The 20,285-nt window shown below is 37.4% G+C and overlaps 1 protein-coding gene and 1 pseudogene across 1 annotated transcript in view; one reads left to right on the forward strand and one right to left on the reverse strand.

Moving 5' to 3' along the window:
- Positions 1–20,285, reverse strand: part of LOC104576499 (mannosyl-oligosaccharide 1,2-alpha-mannosidase IB) — a 115,960-nt gene that overhangs the window by 35,457 nt on the left and 60,218 nt on the right. Inside the window, exons 6-8 of the mRNA XM_010223881.2 lie at positions 7,573–7,667; positions 4,388–4,511; positions 3,920–4,013 (exon numbers count right to left, since the gene is read on the reverse strand). Coding sequence (XP_010222183.1) covers positions 3,920–4,013; positions 4,388–4,511; positions 7,573–7,667 — 313 coding nt within the window. The remainder of the gene's footprint in view (positions 1–3,919; positions 4,014–4,387; positions 4,512–7,572; positions 7,668–20,285) is intronic.
- LOC104576503 (signal peptide peptidase-like 2B pseudogene) lies at positions 18,242–19,915 on the forward strand (annotated as a pseudogene).

Genomic DNA, 20,285 nt, shown 5'->3' on the forward strand with positions numbered 1-20,285 from the left:
TACCTTTAACTAGGGTTTCTCCAGATCTCCCAGTTCTCAAGGGTTAAATATTTGCCCAGCAGTGGAGCATGAACTGAGAGAGAGCTATGGAGCACACTCCATTTGCACTGCATTCACAACAGTTTTGCTCTCACTTTTTCAGCACAAAGGCCAGTTACATAGCATATCTGCAACCAAAGATCCAGTTATGTCCTCACTGAACTTTCCAAGATGGGAAGGGAATGGATTTTACCTCACTGGCAAAGGACAGTGCAGCTTCCAATGGAATGTCACAATGAAAGGAACCATCAGGAAGATGCATCATCCATCCACAGGAAAAAAAAAAAAAGAAAAAAAAAAAAACACGAAAACATATACTCTCCACCTTTATGCCCCCAAATCTGAAACACATCTCATAGGACCACCAAAAGATGCATCTCCATGTACGACTCAAAAAATGAAGCCTCACATGATGAAGGTGGAGCGATACTATCTTACGTACCATCTCAATTTTATTAGTGATTTAGGGAGCAAAGTCTATATAATCATAAAAATAAATTGGAAGCTGGGCAAACAGCTAAGTAATACGCAAGGAAAAAAAAATCAAAGCAAGTAACAATAGTAAGCCCATAACAAGCTTGGAATAAGGCTTTTATAGACTCGGGAAATGAATGAATTAAAAATGGTTCAAATAATAAGGCATCTGGGAACTCTACTACTAAAAATAAAATCAATTATTAAAGAAATCTGAGAGTCAACAGCAGTCCATAGTCTAAAATCTCACAAAATATGTGTTGAAAGATACACTTTTAGTCCCTAATCATTTTAAATTATCTGTCCTCAAGGTCAACATCTTAAACTCAAAGATATTTTGGATTCTATTATGAAAGATAAATTTACTAGATTTAAATGATTAAAACAAATTTTAAAGCTGTTGGGAAAGCATCAATATCTAAAATTTGAAATCTGTCCCTCAACTAAAACCATGTTTTATCAAGATCAGCATATCTGCCTCTAAAAATAGTTTTCCACAGAAGTATACAGAAATACCTTCAGAACCCAGTTAAACCTTGCCCAAATACTATATTTAAAAATTTATTTATACAGCCTTTGAAATACATAATTGCCAATGATGTTTAACTTTCCAATAATATTTGAATCTTTAAACACACTAAACAAAGCTTTTGATTATTTTTCAGCATCTTGCTCAGCAGACCAGCAAAATGTGTTAACCTTGTAGGCTTACAAAAACACATCCCCCACAAAGCACAGCTCTGCTATATTTCATTAAAACAAAGTTTTATCAGATTAACTCACTCTTGCCTTCTAATGAATAATCAAATGGGAATGCAAACTTTTCTTGGAACATAGATAATTACATTTGCACACAGGTGTAAAATCAAAGTGGGAGGGGAATTCCCCATCTGAGATTAGACAGATTATTTGATATTCAAAACACATATTGCTTCCTAATGGAACAAGACAAGAGCACATTTGGGGTGGGGAGAGAGGGGAGGAAGAGGAAACTAAGGAAATCCACTAAGATAGTAAAAAAAAAATTATATAACCAAGACCAAACATGCTCATCTGCAGCAAGCACATGCATGTCTATTTCTGGAAGTCTAAAAATTACCTTTTATTTTAATTAGTTCTCAACACACTAAACTAAAGAGTGTACTTTAACCCACCTATAGTGTACTTTATGTGCGAGTGCAGCAAGGTCTAAATGCTAGCAAATGGAGAAGAGGCCACAGAACAGAGCCTATCAGTCGAGGTCGCCTATTGCAAGTCAAGATATATGTAGTTCCTGATCCTACATGCCCACACCAGGACCACAAAAAGCACTGAGGGCTTTTCTTTGTTCCCATAAATATGTCCTGAAAAAGGAAATGGCTCTGAGTTTTTAGGTTTACTAACATCTTGTTAGAACAAAATTGAAGAGAAATAATGGAAGCATATCTCTTTTTTTATATTCCCCCCCCAATTCAAATCACATATATTAGGGTTTTTTTTTTCTTTTTTTTTTCCCCAAATAATGTAAAAGCTAATTGTAAAGACAAAGTAGGATTAAGACATTACCTAAATGGACTCTTCCGTTATATATTTTGTATAATAATCTTTAAATGATCAACTGGTAGCAATAACTTTAGTTTTTCTATTTAATTATATGCACATCACAGATGTTGTTTTGATTACTTTGAATACAATAGCCAGGAACAGAATGTTATATTTCAGCTGACTCCCATAGGTCTTCAAAAGTTTACCTCTATGTGTGACAGGCTTATTTCATCTATTTCATATCTCTCATGAATTAATCAGAAGATTGTACAGATGGAATGAAAACCCTAACCAGATATGAGCCCGAAAGTTCTGATATGGAGAAAAAAAAAATCTATCTGCCAAGAGGAGAAAAAAAATAAAGAACCCTCAGAAAGGTTATGGTCATAAGGTTATATGCACCTAGACAAATGAACAGTTCGGAAAAAATTTTCAAAACGTGTCAAAGTCTATAAATATTGCTACTAATTTTACTCATATTGTTGATAGGACAGGACAGGCTTTTCCACCTTCTTTAGAAGATAATTTCAAAAAGCATTGGCTTGTTTTATGCTTTAGTACAGGATAGACTGAGACGGTAAAGTAGCAAATTACAACTTTTTTCCTTTCAGCTTCTGGAAAAACTGCTATTTTCATGTCTGCCGTGATCTTGACTTTGGTACATCTTATTTTTTACAAGCTACTTTCTCTAGATATCTAGATAGAGCAGAAAAAAATATTTCAGAGCAATATTTCTCAACAGTAAAGGTGACAGAGCACTAGAACAGGTTGCCAAGAGAGGTTGTGGAGTCTCCTCTGAAGATCTTCAAAACCTGCTTGGACGCAATCCTGTGCCACGTACTCTAGGTGACTAGGTGACCCTGTGTGTGTGGAGGGGTTGCACTTAATGATTCTATGAACAAAAATGTCAGGCTGCCTTTTGAGCAAATAGATGAGCACTTATATTGACTTCTGACAGCCACAAATTTCCCCCATATTAATTTCCCTCATATACCAAACTCAAAATCAAAAGTAAATTCTCAATCTGCAAGTTCAGAACATGTAGTGGTCGATATTTACAGCCAACCAATGAAATCGACAAAACCTGCCATTGTGTCACACAGTACAGAGATTAACCATCTTGTATATTTTCCTTAAATACATTTGCATTTATAAAATAAAATGAAATATGTCTTCAGAAAAAAAAGAATTCCCCACAACCACTACGAAAGCACTAAAATATTCTTGTAGGAATCACACCAAGAAAAGGAAAAATGTTTGTGTTATATCTCTCCACTTTCACTGCTATCAAAATCAATTGCTTATTTCCATTCTAAACCTGCATTTTATGAGCATGCATTGATACAAGCAGGGACCACATCATGTCATTTCACGTACCAGTGAGTAAAAGCATGGTGTTTACTAAGTTTAGTCCCTAATGAAGAACTGAGGGCCTCTGGTGCAAGCCCTCAAATTTCATCACCAAAAACATGCACTGTTCCTAATTACCTGTAAAAAGTATTTGTATAAGCTGCAATTCACTTTCCAGATAGCTTGCAGATGAAAAAGAAACAGGGACAAAAAAAAAGAAAAAAAAACCCTGCTTTTTCAGTATCATTTTTTATTAGTGAAGATTTTATTGACTGATACAAATGAAAGACAGACCCCAGATTTGGTAGAAAGGTGCTTTTAAAAAGTACCATAAAAATGAGTTGATAGACTTCTGAGAGAGCTGATTGTCAAAAATGGTTTCAGGAAATCTCAAGCTTAAACAATCTTTTTAAATATGATGCTTTCAAGCAACGCTGCTCCTTCTCTACAGGATATATTTTCTGATTTCAATTCGGCAACACAGTAAGAAACAGAGTTTTAATTATAAATAAAGAAAATAACAAATACTTACGCTGACCCCATCGGCCTGTTCTTGGATTCAAATAATTTGGATAAAGTCCATTAGGACGATCCATTTTTTGAAGCAACTTCCGAATGTGCATAACCTAAATTAAATCAAGAATCAGGATCAACACTAACAACTTTCATCTGATCTCTGCCCTTAATTAAATCTAATTTCTTTACAATAGCTAATTTTCTTAGTCTGACCACAGAAGCTTTTTTGATGGCTTCCTAGAGATTAGTACTTTTTGATTTTCAAAGATTACTCACAAAAATGTGTTTTAAATTCCGTGTTTTTTTTTAAATATACATTGAAATAAATAAGATAGATTTATTTATTTATTACCTACTATCAAAATGTAAATAGAAACTAATACATTAGAAAATGCAATACAAAAAGCGTTTTCATATAATGCAATTTATGATAAGACAATATAAAAGAGCCTCATGTGACAGAAAAAATGAATTTGAGACTCACCTTGTTGTAGTATACAGGGTCCCCTGTCAAGTAGCTAAGATGGACAAATTCCATATGCAGAGTACCAAACTCCGCAAGGATGCTGCTGCCCGCAGAAGCCCAGCCCCAGTTTCGACCAACACCACTGAGTTCCAACACGCATGTATAAAAGGGGAGGAAAGAATGAAAAGAGCAGACTTACTGGGCAACAATAATAAGTCAAATTAACGAGGCAATATATAGCAAGACATTAATCCACACTTAAGATGACAAGAGTTCTGGTTTTACTGTTTTTTTGATTGGGTGCTTTTTTTTTTTTAAGAAAGAAATAAAAATAAACTCCTATGACTAAAAGACTAAAAGATATAACATTTTTATGTTACCTTTTTAACACTAGGTCTAATCTATGCTTTTATTGATAGCACATTCCTAAGATTAAGCATCAAAATTGATATCTCATGATAAAACAATACTTCCAGATGCAGTAGCTCTAGCTTTCTCATTCTGTCAAACACTTGCTGGACTCCGTTTCCTCATGTGGGACATGCTGAAGTCAGTGTTAAACACTCAAGCTAGATGAGAGTTGGCCTTACTTGTAGATCTATAGCTACACACAAAAGCTGTATTTTTATTGCAGGCCTAATGAGTTTTTGAGGCTCATGATATAGCAACAAGTGAAGGTATGATATATGATTCACACACTATGACATATCACCTTGCAAAATTATTTAACTCCTAAATTATCCCTGGTTTTATCTAATTTGGGAGTATTCACTACCTTTTAGGATAAGGTCTTTTAATCTACCATGTTAGATTACATTTTCCTTAAGAAGACTCTTATATCTTCTTATACCAGAACTCACTTGGAGGTTATGAATAACACTTCAACCACCGAGGAACACCTTATTAATTTCCTAAATTGTTTATTAGAAAAAGGAAAAAAAAAAAGTAAGAAAAAAAGAATGGTGGTAATCAAGCAGTATTTGTAGCCCTCCGCTGAGACAAAAGAACTCTTTCCATTATAAAACACAATAATCATTGTTTACCAAAAATACAGAGGAAAGCATAGCCTGTCTCAGTTTTTTTAGTATAGCTATCATAAAAATGGAAAAGTGTTTCATAATTAATACAATAAATAATTAAAAAAGCAAAAGCTGCCATTTTCTAGCTCTTTCAAGTCTTGTCTTTACTGCACATCAGCAAAACAACATACATTCAGATGCACATGTGCTGTTATCACTGCCTCCCTGCATGCCAATCACAGCATTTTCTCCTGTTATGTCAACTGGTTCTGTATATTACTAAGACATTAACACAGTATAGGCAGACAACTTTTAAGCACGTAAGGAGATTCTAGCATTCCAATCCCTGCCCATTAGTTTACTGGGAATTGAGCGCTGCTACTGCCTTCCTGGTACTGCTCTGGTGAATAACCTACAGGATCTATGTCCATACGTTCCTGCTCGATATCCATTTGCAACTTCTTAGGCCTTGTCAACTAGGATTGAAGCAGGGAATCAAATGCTGCTGATGCAGCATGACTGCCTGCCTATTCACACACACTGGCAGCACAGTGCAGACAAAAAATGGCCTCAGATATAAAAGTGCAACACACATGATGCAGAAAAAGTGTGGGTAAGGATGAGGAGGCCCTGTGTCAGGAAAAGGGCAACTCTCCATGAAAGAACTGAAAGAAAGATGTAAGAAAGATGTAAATTGTTCCCTGACCACAAAAAGGCACATGAGATTAATGCTCTCAAAATAATCCCAAAACTCTTCATATTCTAGCAAAGGCCAACACACATTTCGCCTAAAATGATAATAATTTTTAACACATTTTAAACATTTTTGGGTATGTTTTAACATTCCTACTTTTTTTTCACTCCTATTTTCGTTTAGTTAAATATAGAAAATGAATGTTGGGGGGGGTTTTACCCTCAGGGTTGGGGAGGGGAAGGGGGCAACAGCACATGTAATCTAGGAAAGTCAAAATTAAAGATTGCACAAACTCAAAATGTTAAGACCTAAAAAAAACATAGTTAGGAGAACTGAACTGCTTAACTGTCTTGAAAATGACACCCAAACGGAAAACCACCACAATATGCAAGAGAATTAACTAACACATTTAACAAGAAATGGATGCACAATACCAAAGTTAGGGAAGAATTATTTTATTTTGGTGATGCTTTTTATAAATTTCATCTCAACTTCAAACTTCCTGTATTTATAATTTGATTTTTGAATATTCAAAACTCCACTATTTATTATTCCAAATTGTATAGGTGTACTCACAAAACTAAGCTGCATCCTAATTCAGTTGTTTAAAACATAATTAAAATTAAAAATATTCTCTCAAAAATTAAGCAAATCTCCAGAAGCAGTACAAGATAAATTAGCTAATAAGTGTAGAATTTTAAATTTGATAGTTAACTGCCCAAAACAACACTCTGATCATATCCCTTTCTCTCAGCAAAAGCATCTCTAAGAAAGTTAAGGACTTGACTAAAAGTTACTATCAAAAGAGTCAATCAGGTATTTGCCATAACCAAATCCTGGCATTTTAACATCATCAGTGAAGAGGCAGATTCTTCCACAAGGCAAGTCAGGTCACCTTGGTTAGGCCTACTGACTTGAGCAGCTACCTAGAGCTACTACTTCTCCCACTGACCAGAGGAAAGACAAATGCTAGCAATTTTATCTACGCTGAAGAATAAAATGAGCAACATCCTCCAAGGGTCCTCACCTTCTCAAACATCATGAATCTCACAAATGTAACACACGGCTCATACTTTGCATAACTCCAGGAAGTTTAACCATTTCCTGCAAACATTTTTGGTTTTAATATGAATGTCTGATTGAGAACGGCTTAAGAATCAGTGATTAAGTCCTAGAGTAACCGATGGCATAATATGCTGTGTAGGTTCTCCTCTGCACTGAATTCTTATTGCAGAATGAGGAAAAAATCATGGATGCAATTCATTACAGTTAATGAGCTAGAATGGTCTGAACTCTGCTGAAATTATTTTCAAGTGCCAGGAATATCAACTTCTCTTTAAATTCTACACTTTCACTACTTCAGAAAATGTTCATCTGCCAATACCAGTTATAAGTTGAGGGTAGAGGGAAGAGAGAAAAGAAAAAAAGAACACATACACAATTCCCCCTCTCCACACTTTTCCCCTTCCCCGCAAAAGAAAATCCATTACCTTTTCAGATTCACCATTGCCCATGGTATACCTGTGGGTGTGTTGAAGGCTGGAAGAAGTTTTCCTGCCAGCTGCACTGCTTTGATCTTGAATATCTAAGACAGTAGAATCAATGGCAGACAGTTATAAATTCTGATTTATCTTCAAGAACTATAAAGAGTGTGAAATTTCCTTGATCTACCCAGCCATTTATTTTAGAAAAAGAAAATTGCACTGTAAAATATATACATTAAGTTCTCATTTATTTTTCATTTGTTCACTTCATGAACTTCACTAAGATATGAACATAAAAAGAAAACCTGTCATTTAACTAACTCCCCAGTTTTGGTATTTAGGCTCCTATTAAAGAATATCATCAATCTTTCCAGCAGCCTCCCCCAACCATACCAGAAGTTTCTGGATTTCTAGCAATTTCTAAAGCAGTCTTTAAACTATACTTTATATTTAGGAGCTAAAAGCAACAGCAAACTTTCCTCCACCCACATACATAATTATTGGAACTTTTACAAACTTCCAATCTCTTTCATTTTATAGATACACTTTTTTAATATATAAACACAAACATAAACAGAGGCTCTGTCTTTTCAGTCATATTGTATATGCAAACACACAGATATGCTGAGTTTCTTGTAGCTTTTCCATCACTGACAATGCATTGATAAAGGAGGGAGAAGGGGCAGCCTAATCTCTCAAGTTGAAACACCATAATATTTCTCCTCTACTCCCAACAAAATTACTAGTGTACTTTTGGAACATAAATCTGTAATATTCATATTCAGAGTCTATCACTAATTAGTTAAATCAGCAACTGAGAGACAGATCCTTCTAAACCCATAAGAAGCATCTTTCCAAAAGGTGCATTTGATACATGGAAACTGTTTTTTACCAATTAGTTGCTAGCGTTTTAGCTATGTCATTATCATTACTTGCTAAATTTCTGCAAAAGGGTCTCATTATTTGGAGATAATATCATTTCTCAGGTTGAGGACTGCACATAAAAGTAACTAAGAGAGCTACCACGCTCTCCAAATAAAACACACTCTAAGTGTAAAGTGTTGCAATATGGACATGCTAGAGAAGTATTATTAGCAGCTATTTGACCAACATTCACCAATCAAAGAAAATAATGAGGACGATGAGAAAGCCTTGTTCGTATATAAAAAAGGGTTTCTCTGTTTTGTAAGTCTAGATTGGGAAAAGAGAAAAGATGTTTGTTGGAGAAAAATGAGCAAGGAAGACGCATACCATCTTCACTTATGGTACGAAGGCAGAAAAAGTTCAATATCTTAACATCTTTTGGAGATGTCTGGTAAGGCATAAAAAAGGAATGAAAGTGTAGTAAGAATCACACAGCGGTAGAGGTTGGAAGGGACATTTGGAGATTATCTAGCTCAAACTCGCTGATCACACGGGGTCACCTAGAGCACACTGCACAGGATTGCATCCAGATGGTTTTTGAATGTCTCCAGAAAAGGAGACTCCACAAGCTCTCTGACCAAACTGTTCCAGTGCTTTGTCATTGTGAGGAAGTTTTTTCTCACATCCAGATGGACCTGCCTTTGTTTCAGTTTGTGGCTACGGCCTCTAGTCTTGTCACTGGCCAACACTGAAAATTGTCCGACTCCAGTGCCTTAAGGCACTGACTCTCTCTCAAGTTATTTGTATACAGTGGTAAGATCCCCTCAGTCTTCTATTCTATAGGCTAAACAGACCCAACTCTCTCAGCCTTACCTCACAAGAGATCCCAAGTCCCCCAGTCATCTTCGTAGCCCTACACTGGACCACAGCATGGGGGAAAGTTACAGAGCATATCATCCTGAGAGCCATCACACAGCATGTGCGTGACAACCAAGGAATCAGATCGAGCCAATGTAGTGGATGAGGGAACGGCTGTGAGTATGGTCTACTTAGGTCTCCCACTGGTGGACACTTTGCTGGGTCAAAAACTGGCTGTATGGTCAGGTCCAGAGAGTTGTGATGAATGGAGTTAAATCCAGTTGGCGACCGGTCACAAGTAGTGTTCCCCAGGGGTCAGTGTTGGGGTTGGTCCTCTTCAATATCTTTATCGATGATCTTGATGAGGGGACTGAGTGCACCCTCAACAAGTTTGCAGATGACAGCAAGATGGGAGGAAGAGTTGATCTGCTCGAGCATAGCTTGAGCTCTACAGAGGGATCTGGACAGCCTGGATGGAAGGGCTGAGACCAAATGTATGAAGTTCAACAAGGCCAACTGCTGGGCCCTGCACTTCGGTCACAACAACCCCAAGCAGTGCTGCAGCCTTGGGACAGCGTGTGAACATGAGCCAGCATGTGCCCAGGTGGCCAAGAAGGCCAGCGGCCTCTTGGCTTGTATCAGGAACAGTGTAGCCAGCAGGACCAGGGAAGTGATCCTTCCTCTGTACTTGACACTGCTGAGGCCGCACCTTGAATACTGTGTTCAGTTTTGAGCCCCTCACTACAAGAAAGACACGGAGGTGCTGGAGTGTGTCCAAAGAAGGGCAACGAGGCTGGTGAAAGGGCGGGAGCACAGACCTTAAAAAGAACAGCTGAAGGAGCTGGGATTATTTAGTCTGGAAAAGAGAAGGCTCAGGGAAGACCTTACCTCTCTCTACCTGAAAGGAGGTTGTAGTCAGCTGGGGGTCAGTCTCTTCTGCAAAATAAGTGCCAAAAGGACAACAGGAAATGGCTTCAAGTGGCACCAGAGGAGGTTTAGGTTAGATATTAGGAAAAATTTCTACATAGAAAGAGCAGTAAAAGAGGCTGCTCAGGGAAGTAGTGGAGACACCATCTATGGCAGTGTTCATGAAGCACGTATATGAGGCACTTAGGGATACGGTTTGGTAGGAATGGTGGTGATGGGTTTATGGTTGGACTTGATGATTTTGAAGGTCTTTTCCAAGCATAATGACTCTATGGTTCTACAAGTAAGAGGAATAATACAGGTGGTGTTTTTGGTGACTGGAGGTAAGGGAAATGCTAACTGCTTGGCTCATTTGCATGAAATTACCTGCTTCACAACCATAAATACATTCTAAAACTTCTTGCTGAAATTTTCAGTTGGGAAGTAGTAGATGCATCAAGAATGAGGAATAGATCTAAAAGTTTGGAGATCGATAGAACCATCACAGTCAAACATGAATTACTGCTGTGCAGAGATAATACTTCAATTATGACTTCTAGTTAAATTTATATACAGTTCAGAAAGCTCTGTAGATTGAATTGTTAACTACAGCTTTTGGATTCTGCAGCATCCGAAAACCTTACATGTATGATTACTTGTTTGCACTACTATTAAACTGAAACATTGGTAGGAAATACTCAATTGAAGAATGCCCCCAAAAACATCTGCACTAGAAGAATATTCCTAATAGCTACATCTTTCTGTACTGCTATCCAGCCTTTAAACAACTCAATGTGACACTGTTTTGTGGAACAAACTATAGTATTGGAAGCTTCTAATTATGTGTAAAGTCTGAGCATGAAACTAAACTAGAACAATTAAAGCTATGTGATCATTGTGCCGGTCATTTCAGAATATGAGTAAGCCAGAAGATGAAGGAGGAAGACAGTGAGATAGCAATAACTATTAGTTCAGACAGCACTGTTCACAGAATCACAGAATGCTTGAGGTTGGAAGGGACCTCTAGAGATCATCTAGTCCAACCCTCCTGCTCAACCAGGGACACCTAGAAAATGTGGCACAGGGTCACATCCAGGCAGGTTTTGAAGATCTCCAGAGAAGGAGACTTCACAGCCTCCCTGGGCAGCCTGTTCCAGGGCTCTGTCACCCTCACAGTAAAGTTCTTCCCCATATGGAGTTGGAACTTCCTGTGTTTTAATTTAACAATACTTGCAAAACCATGCCGTGATCACCTCTGTTGGGCTAAGGTCTCTAGATTCTCCTGCTTTAGTATATAAGAGGTAAAATTGTACCCCTCTATATCTCTCTCAAGGTGGAAATCCAAGGAAACACTTTGAACAGCTGAAGATTTTCTTTCTATCAAGGAACCACCCTACCTACCTGTCATCTCAGAATCCTACAAATAGCACACAACTGCTTCTGAATAACAAAATAGCTTAATTATTGATACCATGTTTTTCTATAAAGACTTTGGTGAGAACAGAGACAGTCACTTAAGGTTTTGTCAGTTCAGAGTGACTAGGAGGGTGTATTTGAAGAGAGAGGAAAAACCTAAAATCCAAATCAGAGAAGTGGATCACATACTAAGATCAAAACCTGAATCAATATCTACAGACTAGCATGTACAGCACATCAATTGGAAGGGAATAAATCTTCTTCAGCCCTTAGCTGATGCTGAAGTTGTCACCTCATAACATGGAGAGCATGTTTCCGAAAACGTTAATCCAATTAAGGCCAAAATATTCAGCAGAAATCCTCAAAGACTAAGACGACTCTTTAAAAGCCTTATCAATATATCCAGTGGCTGAACTAAAAGTGCAACACTAACTTTTAGGAAAACTATACTGTGCTAATATAGCTGTTGCTATGGATGGCAAATAGCATCAAAAATAGCATCAAACTGCCTCAATTTCTGCTTCCAAGAGACATTAATTAAAAGATTTTACATAAATTTAAAAGTCTCTTTCATGTAGGTGCATAAATCAGGCTTTAAGTCATTACGTTAGATATCAATATATGCCAGACTTCTGCTTAATTTGATAATTACCTAGTGAGCATTAAGGTCATGGTGTAATGTAGGTAAGGTAGGTAACGTAGGTTCTGTAGGTAAGATGGCTTTTGATCCTGGAAATCACATTAAGCAAAATAGATACATTGCACAATTTTATGACAAGCTAGTGCTTTCACCGTCAGTGCTACCATTACTATTAAATGCTATATACACTTCCTTTGAACATAGAGCAGGACATAGGATCAAAAGGCAGGCTTGTCTAACTGCTGAATGCAGGTAAAGGATAGAGCTTCTGACAACACCTTGAAAAAAAGGTCTGATATTTCTTGACCTAATTTAAAATAGCTATTTCTACCTTCAGAGTAATAACTGCATTACAGAACTCTTCACAGGCCTTTTATGGCTCACTACCCATTCAGTATTCACCTTGCCAGGCATGACTTTTGGAATGGATAGAGACAGAGGCTACTTATGTGATTTATCGCTGAAAGCATTTTGGTTAACAACAAAAACAACAAGCCTATCTTGATAAACATTGTTTAGTGTCGCCACTCCTGTGCTGCTTCCTGTGCATGCCAGGCGAATAGCCCTAAGTTTCAAGAAGATGCAATTCCCAATTGAATAATTGGGTCCTACAATATTCCAATATTCCCCTACAAGTACAGGCATCCTTACATGCATCTGGCTATTAAACAATAAAGAACTGCTATATTACAGCTATATTACAGATGCTTGCAGTAATAACTGAAGAGGCTTGACACTTCTGGAATTTGTCTTGCAGAATGCAAAAACCCTTATGGCAAGCCTTAGCATGGCAACTACCAGCTTCATTACTTAGGGTAGTTAAAAGATGCAGAATTGTGTAAATACAGGGACAGCTTTTCATTACTGTAGGTATCTGAATCACAACTAAGTTACTACCATAGCTAAAATCCTTCTGCTGTCTTGATACACTTGCAATAGGGACTAGATGAACAACACTTCTAGCATTTCTAAAAGATTAAGTCTTTAGACAAGGCAAGACTTGCAAAGGGACGTTTTCAGAACACATGTTATTTTCAGTATGACAGAAAAAATAATATGCAAATGAAAAAGCCAAACCAATCTCAGCAGTCTAAGAACAGAGTCAAAACAAAAGGAATCAGCTTGAACCTGCACAAGGCAATGAACCTCAAGCCTAAAACTCACAGTTTCTCCTCCTTCAGGGACCAAGAAAGTCTCTCTGCTCTGAATTCTGAAGTCTCCTGTTTCAGGTCTTTTGCATCTCCCACTGCAGAGTCCTCTCAACAAGCCTGTTACTATGATGTATTGTGATCACTTACCACTGAGCTTTATCAATAGCCCATTTTTGGGGGGGAAAAAAACAGCTTCCACCAACCTAAGTGGAGTATCTACACCAGGTCACAAACTTGGTCACATATAAGTAACTATGTTGTGAGCATTCAATTTCATTCTCCTCCATTAGTTTTGAGCGCTTACCAGCACTAGTAAGTTTTATTATATTACGCAAATATTCGCAGAATCTGAGCAATGAAATGAAAGTTCAAGTGTAATGCTTTCTTTTTAAAAAAAAAAAGCTTTGGTGCCCCAAAAAAACTAATTTAAGCCTTACCCTTTTATACTATTGCACTGGAGTAAGGGCAGGTATACTTACATTAGGAAAATTTATGCAGACAGAAAGTTTAAGTCTTTAATCTTAACACTCTCCCAAATTTTAAAACAAAAAACCAGATTCATCCAGATGAAAGCCTGGGTTCAATTACTTATGTTCATGAAACTATTGCTGCAAAGTTCTGCTATGTTATGAGAATTTTACTCTCCAGAACAATGAGAATAAGCAAAAACTTTATTCATAAATACTGTATAAAATTGCTGATTTACTGGCTCCAAGAACCAAAGAATGCTCCAAGGAATGTTCCCTCTTTCAAACAAACAAAAAAACTCGCCCAGCATTACTACCAATTCCGCAAGCTCAGAAAAAGCCAACATTTATGAATGTACTGCAACTGCTGTTGCTGTGGAAACTCCTGTTTCCATTCTAATCCATATTTCTCTTTTCCTTTTACCCTCATGATCTTCTCTAAACTCAAAAAAATGCTCTTATGATGAAGCTTTTGGAAATATTCATGATTTTCGCAACGTATGGATTAGCTCCACATTTTGTTTAGCCAGTGACCTTGCATAAGGAATTTCTACAAATACTTTTATGACAGTTTGGGCAAGATACTTTTCTGAAAGATGTGTTTTTGCTGACAACTCAAAACTATGATAGAAAGGCAAGAAGGACTGTCCTCAGTTTTAGATAATGCATGAAACTAGGTAATTTAACATTTCCCTTTTACCTTAAATCTACAAATAAGTAGAAATTAATGCGGATAAATATTTTGACTGCATCAGTTAAGCCCATATATTCCTTAAAGGCAACCTTTTCTGGTTAAATGCTACTTTTCCTCCTTTTGTTTTATAAAATTAAACTTGTGCAACCCAATTCTGCTTTCTAAATATAACACAATACTATGATAGTTTTCTACCACAAGCAGAAAAGGATTTGTAAACAGAATTGAGTGATACTATCCTACCTGTTGCTTAAGTTTTCCACAGGCTTTCCTGGACAACAGACATAAGGAATCTAGTTACGGCTGACCGAGGAGTCTTAGAATATAATAAAACATTCACGAGGTTTCATGCTAATTAAATTAAAATACTCACGTAAGATACCTACTGCATATGTTACCTTTAAAAATACTTGAGAATTTTACTCTAGAATATCTACATGTGAAAATTCAGCATGTACTAAGCAATCAGTAAATTGATTTAAGAATTTAGCAAGAATTTAGCAAATGCTATCTCAAATAAAATGCATAAGTTCCATTCACTTTGATAATCATATCAGAAAAAGATGCATCTGCCCCATTTTCAAAGCATCTTTAAATACTGAGGTACTTCATACCACACAGTCAACATCATAGATCATTTAAATTCAAAATAAATGACACAAGGATCAACGTCTCCTACATCTGATCATTCTAGGAAGATATAACACACTGTTTCTTATCCCAATTATTGCACTGTATCTTTCCTTCTTTTGGGTATCTCTGAATTCTTCCAATATACATTTACATGCACAAACAGTATTACACTGCCAGTTTAGTCACCTACATAAACACTGTCAGGATAAGAAGCAATAATGTTGAATACAAATAACATACCACTGAGAATTACTCATGCCTAAGAATGCTGCAAGGATGTAAGTGGGCTTTAAAAGAGACTCTCCTTTCAGTCGATTTCTCCTTACTGAGAAAGTCAGGTATAAGAACATGGAGAATGTCTCACCTCTGGCTTAGATGCTTGCCCATGAGCTTCACGCAGGAAGTAAACAGGTTGGTTTAGAAAGGAATATATGACAGATCAAAATAAAAAAATCACAGGCACTATTAGAAGTAAAATACTCAAGGAAATTACAATGTTTACAATTTCAACATCATAACTTTTTTTTTTTTTTTTTTTAAACACAGTGTCAGGTGTAAAATATTTCTATACATTACCTCTGACAAAAGGCACTATATCTGATGGTTTTTTTTAAGACAACTGAAGCAAACTGGCCACTCATCAAACATCTACAGACATATTTTAGCTTACATACGATTAACATACACATCAGGCAGAAGCAGGCACTGACAGGACTGATAGCAGACCAAATGACTCATAGATCAACTAGGTCACCTTATATTACCCTTTTTAAATACGAACATAATATTTGTGTTGTTTTGGTTCAGGCATTTATCTGGTGGTTTGTATTTTGTAGGAAACAAAAAGACATCAGCAGGCCAGAGATCATCTCGGTCATTTCTTTAAAGATACCTGTCTGTCAATTTTTCCAACCATAAATGGTAATTCAGTACCATTGCAAATTTATTCAATTAGCATCTCCTAGGTTCCTAACAGACTAGGAGAGTTCACCATTTCTGTCTGTATACCTACCCTTGGAGGCAAGCTGGCTATTTTTAGTGACCCTGCTTAGCAGGCTTCAGTAGCATTCATGGTATTTACTTTTTCTCTCACAGTACTGAATACAGTGTTCTTGTCTAAACCGCTGGAATCCGATAAGTAACCATTAAGGGACAACAGTTTTTACTATTCAAGTCCTTTGAGAGAAACCTAATAGTTGGCACTGAGTCAAAACAGGTTTCAAAAGGCAGCTGCACTGTCTTAAAATGTGCTCATGTCTACAGTTGTTTTTTTGTTTTAGGTTAAAAAGATGGCACCTTAAAACTCAAGCGCAGAAATTGTGTTTAAGCTGTCAAAACAGCACCATACTTCTTGTCAGAGTAAGACTAAGCTTGAAAAACTCCAGCACAGAAGTTAACGCAAGAACAAAGAACACAGGAAAACTCTGTGGGTAGGAATTGCCATTTCACAGTGCCAACAGTAATGCCAGTGGATGAACGTCTGGTAAAATAAAAGGTAAGACATGGTGCTTGTTACTATTAATGCTGATTGACACCAATATGACTATTAAACTACTGAAGAGGGAGATAAAAATAGATGCTGTCAACAGGAGATATATGTGATGCAAGCAGACACGACCTATTTTTTAAAAATCTTTTATAAGCCTCTATAAAGGAACATGACCAGAGAAATTGCTTTAAGAGCAGCTATTACTGCATAGCTACTGTATTAATATTGTCTACAAAGCTTATTTTTTAATGCTTTAAAATATGTTATGTCAACATGCAAACTAACTGCCAAAAAAATGATGCAACAAGCTACTGAGCACAGGAAAATGGCTCACGTGGAAGTTACCAGAATTCCATCATTGCCAGTTCTGTACTTTGGAAAGGATATATGCATTTTATTATGACTAAGATGATTGAAAGGGCTTAGATAAAGTAACACTAACTCTGTATTTCAGGTTTATATATTTCACTTTGAGAAAGTGAAACTTTTTAAGGGAACAAAAAGTAAAAAATATCATTCATATCAACAGTCATTCTATCAGAACAAACAGAAAAACATATCTACATTTCATAAAATGCAGACCTCAACAAACTACAAGCACCCAACTCAGAACTGAGAAATGACTTCTTTTAAATTAAACCTGTTGATAGGATATATTCATATTAAGGGCACTACTTGACTTGTGCTTCCTATTTACTCTGCAGAGTATATACAATCTGATTTTGCATGAAGAAATTGGAAGTCAAAGACCAACAAAAAAAGTATGTAAAGTAACCTTATAGTCAAAAGAATTCATGGGAAAAACACCTTCAATAGAAAGGTCAAGACAATTCAGAATTGTATGAATGGGAATACCTAGACGACATCGGCTAGATTATCTTCTAACGATCATTGTACTCGGGTGCACTCTGTAAGGTTCTGGCAGGACCATAACATTCCTGCTAGTCCCAAAAGCAAGATTAATAATGGAAGATATTTTTATCTAACCTCAGATGACTTGAGAAGTTATCATTAGAGCTACCATCTCCCTGTTCACACAGCCACAAGGCTGAAGGTAGGACTATGTAAAAAGAAGGAAAAAAGCTGCTGTCGAAGAATTTACTGGGCTGAGCCAAGACTCAGAATGTACCCAGAAATACAGAAGGCCAAGGAAGGCAGCAGCTGGTCACCATGGTGAGCCAGGCGGTGTCACAGACAAGGGTGGGGCTGCAGCCAGGGAAGGGACAGGCTTGCCACTGAACAGGAAGGACACTATTTCCAGATGGCAAATACACAGCTAACTCCATAAAGAAAAAAAAAAGAAAGAAAGAAAGAAAAAGTAATAACAATCAGTGAATGGGATTGGCTTCTGCTAAACTAGGACTTGCAATGTAACAAGCAAGTAAGGTGAGTCATCCTAAAAAGACAGCAGCCTTCTCAGATAAAGGAATGGCCAAGAAAAGATCATATAGTATGCAGAACACCCGGAAGATAGTGGCACTGCTTCTACCCCACCTGCTCTTCCTCTTTTTTCTGCAAATGCTGGCTCAGCAAATTAGACTCGTCAAAGTATTCCCCATGAAGGGAGGAGACTACTGCTTCCTAGCCCCTTCACACTGGCTACCCTTCCTTCAGCCCAAGGATAACCAACCTCACTGGCTCCAGCTGGATCAGAGCTTCGCCTTTGCAGCCTTGTGCTGTCCTCCTCCTTCTTTTGGAGAGGACGTCACTACTGGAGTTGCCTCAGGGAGAGATGGTGACTGTAGCTTCTTTGAGAACTGCAGACTCCAGGGAATAAATGGGACTCGAGGGTTACTAACCCTGAGGGGAGATACCTTAGTAACCTTTCCAGGAGGCTGCAAGCAAGCCCATGACTGGGATCACTGTGAAGAGCTTACTATTCCTGTAGATTTGCTGAGTAATATGGATTTCATCTATCTAATTTTCAAGAAGCTGGGCAGAGATTTGGGGTATAACATGGGTATTGTGTTCACTCTGGCAGTGGGTACAGTCAGCACTGGAGGCTACTGGGCAGGAGCCATAGAGAAGAAGAGACGGCAATACATCAAATGCAATTGTAAAAAAACAGAGTATTTTGAACATGTAACCATTAACCCTGATATCCTCTTTGGCTGTGGAATCATAGCAACATCCTCCTTTTTGTTAGTCATGCTTTATTGCTTTTATGATCATGTAGTGCATTTAATGATAGGATTATTCTGCCTATATGCATCTCTCAGCCTCTACAGCTGTGTCTCTCCTTCCTTGAACAAACTCCCATTTGGAGAGCAGAAAGTTTACTCACGGCATTTGCAGAAAGGCTTAGAAGTGAAAAAACTGCTCTTAGCAGCGTTCAGCATCTTCACTGTCATCTTTTGGATGGTCTTCAGAAATGAAGATCGATGGGCCTGGATCCTGCAAGATGTTCTAGGAATCTCTATCTGCCTTTACGAACTAAAAACAGTTCGCATGCCCAAGATGAAGAACTGCAGCTTGTTTCTACTTGCTCTTGTGGCCTACGATGTCTTTTTTGTGTTTATCACTCCTTTCCTAACCAAGTGCGGGGACAACATAATGAAAATGGTAGCTCTTGGACCATCCAATTCAACATACCATGAGAAAACCCCTTTTCTGCTGAAGATTCCAGTGTGGTACCCTACATCAGCTTTTGACAACAGCTCTTTTACTGTCCTAGACCTTGGGAACATTTTAATTCCTGGTTTCCTGATAGCCTACTCTCATAGATTTGATATTCGGGCACACTCTTCGCGGATCTATTTTTTAACTTCTACTATAGCATACAGCTATGGTCTTGTGGCAAGTTTCATGGCTTCAGCATTAACACAGAAAGGTCAGCCGGCTCTTCTCTACTTGGTGACCTTCACTCTTGCTGCTTGCCTGCTTGTTGCTTTTTTGCGTCAGGAGTTTACAGCCTTTTGGACAGGCAGTGATTTTACAAGGCAACACTTGGAGATCAGTATCAGCTACCCTGATAGCCAAAAGGATCCAAAGACAGAAATGTGGCTTGAAGAAGGGGAAGGAAAAATGGTCAGTCACATATCCAATAAAGACCAACCAGATAATTCATTTGTTTTAAAAGAAGAATTTACTGACTCCAATATACATAGTGAAAAGAAAAGCTTTGTATTATTGAGAGAAGTAATAAGCAACCAACTTAAGCGTGATCTGAAGCAAGCCAGTCTCAAACCAGATAACCAGCCAGGCACTATGAGAGACAAAATCTCCAAATAGCACTCAGTTATTTAACATGGCTGATAGTTAAATAGTTATTTAACATGGCTGATTTCCAGACAACAAAGGAAGTAGGAGGATTTTTAAAACTACATGGACAGGCAATTCCAATCCAGCAATAAAAGTATGACTTGTAAAAGCACCTTTTTCTTGTGAGAAGGTAGTGCTGTGTCTTGTTTCAATCTCTGTATAAACTGTTCCATTAAGCATTTCTATCCTTACATTAATACTCACAATAGAATTGAGAGATATTTTTTATTTTTATCAAGATATATTTTATTATTAGGAGATTAGAAGTTAAAGATAACCATAAAGAAACAGAAAACATTCTTAGACCCTAAGTCTAGAGAATAGTCCTGGAATAGAGGAA

This window comes from Tinamus guttatus, unplaced genomic scaffold, assembly GCF_059628265.1.
Source record: "Tinamus guttatus ecotype Peru unplaced genomic scaffold, ASM5962826v1 Tinamus_guttatus_pri_ptg000098l, whole genome shotgun sequence".
NCBI classification, from domain to species: Eukaryota; Metazoa; Chordata; class Aves; order Tinamiformes; family Tinamidae; genus Tinamus; species Tinamus guttatus.